The sequence below is a fragment of the Egretta garzetta genome, unplaced genomic scaffold (assembly GCF_000687185.1).
Source record: "Egretta garzetta isolate BGI_Z169 unplaced genomic scaffold, ASM68718v1 scaffold306, whole genome shotgun sequence".
NCBI classification, from domain to species: Eukaryota; Metazoa; Chordata; class Aves; order Pelecaniformes; family Ardeidae; genus Egretta; species Egretta garzetta.
Window position 1 is genome coordinate 1,441,547 of NW_009260131.1, and position 9,408 is coordinate 1,450,954.

Genomic DNA, 9,408 nt, shown 5'->3' on the forward strand with positions numbered 1-9,408 from the left:
AGCTTTTCATCCATCAGTACCCCCAAGTCCCTCTCAGCAGGGCTGCTCTCGATCCTTTCTTCCCCCAGCCTGTACTGATACTGGGGGTTACCCCGACCCAGGTGCAGGACCTTGCACTTGGCCTTGTTGAACCTCATGAGGTTCACACAGGCCCACCTCTCCAGGTCTCTCTGGGTGTCAGCCGCACCACTCAGCTTGGTGTCATCCACAAACTTGCTGAGGGTGCACTCGATCTCACTGTCTAAGTCATTGATGAAAACATTAAAGAGCACCGGTCCCAGTACGGACCCCTGAGGGACACCACTCGTCACCGGTCTCCATCCGGACATCGAGCCATTGACCACTACCCTCTGGACGCGACCATCCAGCCAGTTCCTTATCCACCAAACAGTCCACCCATCAAATCCATAGCTCTCCAATTTAGAGAGAAGGATGTTGTGGGGGACCGTGTCAAAGGCTTTGCAGAAGTCCAGATAGATGATGTCCATTGGTTTTCCTTTGTCCACTGATAGTACATTTTATGTATTTATACCTTTAGAGTATATTTATTATATGTCAGTGTCTGCTTTGCTGGCATGGGCTCTTTGAAGGGTTTTGGGGTTTGGGTTTTTTTTCATTTTGGGAGAGCAGACATGATTCAAAATTTATTTCCCATGTATTTAGGAAATTTTAACTAATATTCTCAGACTGGAATCTGAGAAATTTGAATAGAATATGTCATCAGCTGGCATGACTACACACTTAATAATGGAAATCACTGAAAAAACTTCAGCTCATTTAACAAGGATGTTTAAAATCTTTAAAGAAAAGTGGGCCTTCAAAGCAAATTCCTACTTAATCACGTTATTTATTTATTTACAAATCTGGTGACAAAAATTCAAAACTATTCTTAAACCCAAGGCTTCTTTATTTCATTTAGCAAAATAAGTTAACTTACCGTCCAAGACTAAGGGAAAAGCAGATTTGTCTTGTTGAAAACCACAAATGTAGACTTTTTTTTTTAACTTCCATTTTACTGAAACTAAGAAGTAGCTTCTCATTCAAAACTCTTCAACATCCTACAAAATCTTTCATCTTGACCCCTTGAAAGAAGGCACCATGAGATTAATTGCATATTAAAGACAGCCTTCAAATATATTTCCTTAATGCCTCCATACACAGAAACAACTACCTTCTTCAACCCTATTCCTGGAGGTTCTAGGGGAAAGGACAGGAATCAGTCAATCCCAGGCTCTCTGCTTCAGGAGTAAGAGACTCAGTATCAGAGGACTTGCCAGTGGTGGCACATGCGTTGGCAGTTAAAGCCTTTCAAGTAAAAGTCTGCAAAACAGGAAGTTTTGCAAATCTCTGAAAAATTTCCACATGGACCTTGAGTACTTGACCACAACTGTGCATTCCTTTGGGTTTCTATAGGAGGTATGAGGAGAACCACCTTGTTTTCCTCTGTAGGAGGATGAAATTAAATTTGTTCTATGAGCTCATCTGAGAGTATATGGGACTGAATAATATAATCTGTTTGCACTCATTCAAGACCCTAATGAGAAGGCACCCAGAGGCAGCTGTGTGTACATTTCATTCCTCAGCAAAGTCAAATATCCTTTCCTAATGTGACATCCTCTCCCATGGTATTAAACCAAGCATTTCAGTTGGGGTGAAAAGATTCACTTCTAGTTCTCCTTCCCCCCCAGAAGACAACCTGAAGTGTCATTTCTTGTTCCACAGACACTCAATTTATAGCACAGCATATATGAAACCATGTTCTTGGGTACACTGAGCCTCCAACCTCAACTGATACAGTTTATATTCTCCATGTGCAGCAACTAACATTTTTCCCACTTGGAAATGCCCCCCTGCTCCTCCAAACATGGTCTGCTTGCAGAGTTTTTGGAGACTCAGGAGTGCTTTTCAATAGCCCTTATCTCTGTTTGAACCCACCTGGGTACCAAAAAATACAAGTTTCTCTCGGTGGGTCTCTCAAAGAGCTGGCTGTTTTGAAGTTCTGGATTTACAGCTTTCCAAATTCTCCCCTCCGCTCATGTATTTTTTTATAGATTTTCCTTTTTGTGGATTAACTATGTTATTCCTTTGTCTAAGGAGATCCTTGTGCTATGGACAGCAAGATAGAAATGTTCTTTAAAAATAATTATCCTAGTTCCAAAAAAAAAACTATGAACTGTTTTTCTGAAAGCATGAAGGTACATGATGATCAACCGCAGCATACAGGAATAGTCAAAAAAGCTGTACAAAGTAGTTAAGAGAAGGAAGAAAAAGGAGAACTATAAAAGTCATATTTAATATGTTTACTATGCCAATAGTTTACAGGTCAAAGAATTGATTTCTTAGTAGCAGCATCTCACCTTTCAGCTCAGTTATTTGAGACTGAAAATATAACTTCAGTTGATACAGGTTTGTCAAGGTTTTTTTGGTTGTGGTTTGCTTTTTTTTTAAATTAAAAACAAAGCAGAGTTTTTAGAGCAAAATCAGCTTCTAAACAGGGGTAAATTAAAAGAACAAGTACATTTGATATGTTCAACTCACAAATACAAAAGAAGAACAGGTATTATAAAGATAGTCTGTTAAGAAATAAAACAAACATACTTATTCCAACCCAATATTTCTAGATCTCTGACAAGACAGGAGTAGTATTCTGGTGGCCGTGGTATATGCAGGTCTTGTGTATTCTTTAAAGCAATTTCCTGTTTAAAAGAACATTAAAAACATCATTAAGAGAGATTTCAATATTTTTGCATCTATTTAGTCATGTGATTTTTGCAATTCATTCAAAAATACTAAGCCTATGTAAAATTAACTGTACACTGCATTTGTTTTGTTATAGCCTCCAGCTAAAGCAGACAAAGAAGCTGTGTGGTAAATTACTTCAGATACTGGTAATGAAAACATCTGCAATTTAAAAAAACCCCACAGATGTTGACAACATAGTCTTCAGATGCAAATATCAATTGTGCCTCTTTTTCAGCTAATAAATTTGAAGTCAAGCATCTTGACTAAAAGAACATTTCAAAAGAAGGTTCTATTAAGCCCACAGCTGTCTCCTGGGTTCCACAGCCACAAAAGACAACACCTATATGAAATCTTCCATATTATTTTTAAGTAGCTATATACAACTTTAAATAGCAATCAAAAAAAAATTTTAAAAGAATCAATTTCTCAGTTTTAACATCATAGTATCCCAGAGAGTAAGTTTTGGTACAGACACTCATCAAGTATGTCTTAATGCGTCAAAAAAATTCTTATCAAAAAGGTAATGCCACATTACAGAGAAAATCAAAACCAAATCGTATGTTCCACATTCATGTTGTGCTACTTGTTCTTTAGAAATGTACTGAATTTACCATTACAGTTACAAGACAAATAAATTAATGAAATTTCTAAGGAAATTATTAATAATTTAAAATAAGACATTTAAATAAAATAAATAAATAGAATTAATAATAAAATCATTATAACAATAATTTCTGCTCAGTTCTCCCACTGTCTTCTGTTGTGTTTACTATCTGCACTGAGAATCGCTATTTTGAATGAATTATACTTTTATTGCACACTCCTTTTCTGAGTGCTTGTGTATCCAGGCAAACAGACTGGAATAACTATTGTGAAATATTTCAAGATAGCCACACGTAGACATCCTTATTCAGTCCTGTTCCAAACACCTTTGCCTGGCTTAGTGTAATCCAGTTTGGCAGGGATTGAACCAATAGGAAAGGCATTCCCAGCGAGAAGCAGTAGTATAATACCAGAAGGGTATTTTTGTTGTTGTTTTGAAGAATACTTATTATGTTTTATTTCTAAGTAGGTTGCACACAAGTATTCTTTGCCAAGAATGGTCCTCGAATAATGTTTTACTAACTCACAAGAAATTGTCAGTTTCGTATTGTTAACTAAAGACTTTGCTACTCTTCAATCCCAGATTAGAAAAACTTTAAAAAACAGAATAAGCAGCAGTCTCCGAACTATTAAAAAAGCTCTCTGCATTTATTGGTCAAGTTGTCACACAGGTGAAAGCACCTTCAGCAATCCACTGACTGTTTAATCCTTGGTATGATTATAAACTTTCTTTACCATCTGCACAATACCAGGAATTCCAAGAAAATCATTGTAAAGGGGATGGCGCTACACTGAGATCCCTTGCCAGAATTCTGATTTTTCTATAACACTCCAATTTCCAAAAAGTACAGTCACTTAAAATCCTAAAGGACTTTTATACATATACTATATGAACAGCATACATACAAAATCATCTCTTTTAAAAAGAAAAAAAAACAAACAGAAAACCAACATAAATCCATCTATCAAGCAGTAAACTGTAAAAAACAAAGTGAAAACCAAAGCTATAAGAACATCCCATCTTCCACATATATATTCTGTCACTTACCAAAAGAGTTTTCAGCTCCACCATAAAACTGACAAGATCTGGACAGCTATGCAACCTCTGGAGGGAACACACAGTATCAGTTTGTTTTCTTCAACTCATAACTTTTAGGGGTAAACAATTTCAGTCTAACTATCTATTTGTCTAGTATTGTCAAAGCTACTAACATAAAAAACCCCAATCGTCTATCACATGTTTAAAGAGTTCAGTTACAGAACAAATCTCCCAGAGTACAGGAAATCTTACTGAAAATTAACCATCACCTTAGTCACATCATGTCACAGTACACCATTATATAGTTTATGAAGACTTTACACTTTATGTATTTATGACTTTTACGAAGACTTTAGTCTTCACCAATGAGAACAGAAGCTTTAGAATCACTCAAAAACATTTCTTAGTTGGTTTTATTTTCTTTAGGAACTCTCCAGAGCCATCTGCTTTTAGATGCTGTACATGATTAAGGATCCCCGTCTATCTTCAGACATGGTACATATTTACAGTTCAGCTTCCTCATCTCTGTATCTTTGGTTACTCTCAGCTCACAACCCTTGTTCTACGAAGGGGTGCACAGTCCATGAGATGCAGGCTCTCAACTAGCACACGTGGCAAAGATGCCTTCTCGGAAACAAAATACTCTTCGTGCCTGCAGGGCTGTTGTATCCTTGCTCCAAAGCTTCTCTTGGATAGGAAGGTTTAACTTTTAATTCCTTGGCTGTCTACAACACAGAATGAGCTAGATCTATCAATAATTAATGTGAATTCTCTTCTTTGTATTATGAACAGTTTGTAAAAAATAAAAATGTAAAAAAGGAAAAACAAAATCTGTTTCTAATTGAGAGATTAAAGAAAAATTCCAGTGAAATGTCAGCACTTATTAAAAAAATTGCTCAAACTCAATCTTCAAAAAAAGTAAAGCTTGGATAAAAACAAATATTTACTAAATTCTATCATCTCTCTTTAGACTGACCTGCAAATCCTCAAGCATTTCAAAATAAATCTTGGCTATACAATCAGAGTTCTTTAACACTTTTAGAACAGGTGCGAAGGTATAAGCTTTTCAGAATTATTATAAGCGTACATTTAAAAGAAACGGTTTTAGAAGTTGTATACCTGCTTTAAAATATGCCGATATCCATGCAGTATCTTCTTCAGGTGCCAGCTACACTCGATCCTAGACAAACAGTATTTTGTATAAATTTTAAATTCACAGTACATGATTTTTAGAAGAGATCAGGAAGTCTGCTACACAACAACATAAAAGTTGTTCTTAAAAAAACCAAAGCATAAACAGTACTTCAAAAGTTCTTTGCGTTTTCATATTCAGTTATTTAAAAATTTCAAATGTCACTATCCCAAAGCCCATTGAAAGTTAAGCATTTACCTAGAAAAGCCTCCGTTCTTTGCTTAAAGCAATTATTGCAAGCTAATATGAGTTCATAAAATATACTAATATTTAAAAATGATATACTGAAAATGTCAAAATTACCTATAATCCAACCTAGAATAATAATTGCCGAAATTTACAACTTTGCACTGAATTTTCTGTTTCCCAAATGGTGCCACATAAGTGATCTGATTTAAATGAACTTTTTTTTTTCAGGCACATTGATTTATATGTAAATACAACCCATTCATTTAAACAGGTTTCAAACTTAATTAACAACAAAATGTTTTGATATAGCAATGTTTATTGTCAGCATTTATTAACACTGATGCTGTACAATTTTGTTGCGCAAAGTTGAAAACAGTAAGAATAAATTACCAACACTGACATTGAAAATAATAATTAATATGCATGTCCACCATTGCTTTTTTCAAAGTAAACTTTTGTTACATACAAGTTGTTTTCATAGAACTATCTTACCTGGCATTTTTCAGTTGAAAATCCATTGGTAACAGGATCCTGATATGGAAGTCTCTACCCTGGAAAACAAACATTTAGTTAATAGGAAGGCCAGGAAAGAAAAATAGTCACCCATTTGTGGGAAGTATTCCCCATAAGATCGTCTACTAAGAAAGAAAGTTTGTCTTATCTGACTTTCAGAAATATTTTTCAGAACTTCCTTATTTACAAATAAAAAGCAGCATGAATGACATGTAGAAATAATGCTGATTTTAATTCTGAAGTTGAAACACTCTTGACCTCTAACTTGCAGTGTTCAGTAAAAACTCTTCAGTGCATCACATTTCATAACGCAAAAATAACACCTTTTAGACGAAAAGCGAATGTTATCCAATTCTGGATAAAACCAGGAAATACCATTTAATCCAAGTCATGCTGAAGCACATGAAAGTCTGTCTTCAACTCGAATAAAAGTCAAAACAAACTCTTTGTCATAGTACTCTTTGTCACAAGTACTACACTAAAAAGGAACTTGGGCACTGATCCACAGCACATTTCGGAGAAGTTTTAGAAACTGTGAACAAAACCAGTCCCAAGTACACGAATGTAATTTTTTTCCCCCGTTAGTGCAATCCATATGGGGCAGTTCCTAAATGCCACCTACTTGTATTTTCAGTAATTGTCCCAATTTGTGACCCTCCATCTAATTTCTTATGGGATGACCAAAACAAAACTGAAATAAAGAAGGCTTCTGAGTAGGTTTAACTCCTCCCTGAAGAGGGCAGTTATCTCAAAAGTTGTATTCCACTCTCTTTTCCAGCTCAGCATGGTTACGCCCACAAATTCTGAGATTTCCTCAACAGAAAGAACAAAACCAGATTTCCTGCTGTGATTACATGACTGATACAGTGGACACTTTATCTCAATTTCAGAAAGGCTTTTAATACTGTTTCTCATAACATTCTCATAGACAAACTGAAGAAGGGTCAACTAGGTAAGGTGACAGTGAGGCGGACTGAAAACTTGCCCAACAGCTGGGCTCAAAGGGTTGTGATCAGCAGGACAAAGTCCAGATAGAGGTTTCTGACTAATGGTGCACACCAGGGGTCAGTCCTAGAGCCAACACTATCTGACCTTCCTTAGTGGCCCAGATGATGGAACAGGACACACCCTCACACAGCAAGTTGGCAGAGGATACAAAACTGGAGGAGTGCTTGATACATCACTTGTGCTACTGTTTAGAGGCACCTCAACAGGCTGAGGAAATGGGCTGATGGGAACCTCATGAACTTAAGAAAGGAAAGTGTAAAGTCCTGCACCAGGGGAGGATACACCCCACACAGCAGCACATGCTGGTGGCTGACCAGCTAGAGGACAGCTCTGCAGAAAAGGACCTGGCAGTCCTCACGGACATGAAGTTGACCATGAGACAGCAATGCACCCTTTGCAGCAAAGAAGGCCGACAGCCTCGTGCATTGGATTAGGCAGAGCATTGCCAACAGGTCGAGGGGGGTGATCCTTCCCCTCTGGTCAGCACCGGTGAGGCATACCTGGAGTGCTGGGTCCCTAGTACAAGAAAGGTATAGACATGCTGGAGTTAGTCCAGAGAAGAGATATGAAGGTGATTAAGAGCTTGCAGCATCTCTCATACAAGGAGTGACTGAGGGAGCTGGGAGACTGGTTAGCCTGGAGAAAAGAAGGAGCAGGGGGGAATCTTGCCAGCGTGTACAATACCTGACAGAGGAGGACTAAAGAAGGTGTAGCCAGACGCACTGGCACACACTGATGGGATGAGAGGCAATGGGTACAAGTTGAAATACAGGAAATTTCACCTAAATGCAATGAAAAAAACCTCAGTAACAGTGAGGGTGGTCAAACACCGGAACAGGCTGCCCGAGAGGTTGTGCAGTCTCCATGCTTGGAGATATTCAAAACCCAACTGGACATGGTCTTGAGCAACCTGACCCTGCTAGAGGACCTCCAAAGGTCTCTTTCAACCTTAGTGTGTCTGTGATGCTCACAAGCAAAAACAAGCTACCTGTTTCAGAGCTGAATATAGCCCACTGGCACATCAGTAGCTTCCAAACTCCTCCAAAGCTGATATTTACTGCACGCTTAAATTAAGCGCATAACCTCCGACTTTACTACGTTATGGCCATAGCCCTAATAAAAAAATCTCATCTGAGAGCAGATGCTCGCTCACATCTTAATCCTCCCATTAACTGCAGGATGCATTCTAACACACAGAGCATTTAAACAGTTGCAGCTGTTAGAGTAACACAAATATAAACACATGCTTGCAAACATCTTGTTCAAGTTGAATATGAGAGTCACCAAAAACCTTCCTGAATTTTGATTGCAAAACTACATTTCTGAAAATGCAAGCGTGACACAGCCTACATCTTTTGACTTTTACTTATTTTTATAGGAAGATAATCCCACTCTATATCTAAATGAAAATACAGCTGTCAAGAGCTGTTTCTGTGGTCCGTGCGGACGCACATGTGTGATATTTCCGTGAGCCATGGCTGTAGTGTCCCTGCATAGTGCTTCTGATGGCAAAGTTGGCTTAAGAGCATCCACTCTCAACCCGTCTTAGGTGCTGTTCTCACCGCACTACAATTTACCAGATCCTCAGAGAGACAATGCAGCTACTTCAGCTGAAACCTCACAAACACAGTAAGTGAAAGGAAAACACCCACGAGTAGTCATTTGCCTCAACCTTTACCCTAGGCCAAGAGTGCAAGCACGTTGAATCTATCCCAAAAAAGCATTCGCCAGCATAACAAATCCAGCCCACAAGGCATCAGCGAGGCCGCGCCGCCAGAAAACGCACAATTCGGCGCGCACAAAGAGCGCAAACCCGCGGGATCGCGGCACGGGCGCCTCTCCACAGCACCGGCAGGGAACCGGTCAGAGGAAGGCACCGCAAGCCGAGGGGCCCCGCTGTGCCCCGCTACGGCACGTCCTGCTTCACAAACCCGGCAGCGCCGAAGCTGCCTGCCCCGGCAAGGGGCGAGGCGGGAAGCGCTCCCTCCTCATACACACCCGGTCACGGGGCTGCCCGCGAGCGCAGGCCTCAGCGGGGAAGAGGGGGGAGGCTGACACGGAGTAACGGCGGCCCGTACCTGCGCGGTGACGAAGCCCTCGTAGGCCGTTCCCTCCCGGTTCT

The 9,408-nt window shown here is 39.2% G+C and overlaps 1 protein-coding gene across 1 annotated transcript in view; it reads right to left on the minus strand.

The window, feature by feature from the left end:
- Nucleotides 1–9,408, minus strand: part of FANCL (FA complementation group L) — a 41,904-nt gene that overhangs the window by 21,357 nt on the left and 11,139 nt on the right. The window contains exons 4-8 of the mRNA XM_035896983.1: nucleotides 9,281–9,406; nucleotides 6,258–6,316; nucleotides 5,504–5,564; nucleotides 4,394–4,450; nucleotides 2,599–2,696 (exon numbers count right to left, since the gene is read on the minus strand). Coding sequence (XP_035752876.1) covers nucleotides 2,599–2,696; nucleotides 4,394–4,450; nucleotides 5,504–5,564; nucleotides 6,258–6,316; nucleotides 9,281–9,406 — 401 coding nt within the window. The remainder of the gene's footprint in view (nucleotides 1–2,598; nucleotides 2,697–4,393; nucleotides 4,451–5,503; nucleotides 5,565–6,257; nucleotides 6,317–9,280; nucleotides 9,407–9,408) is intronic.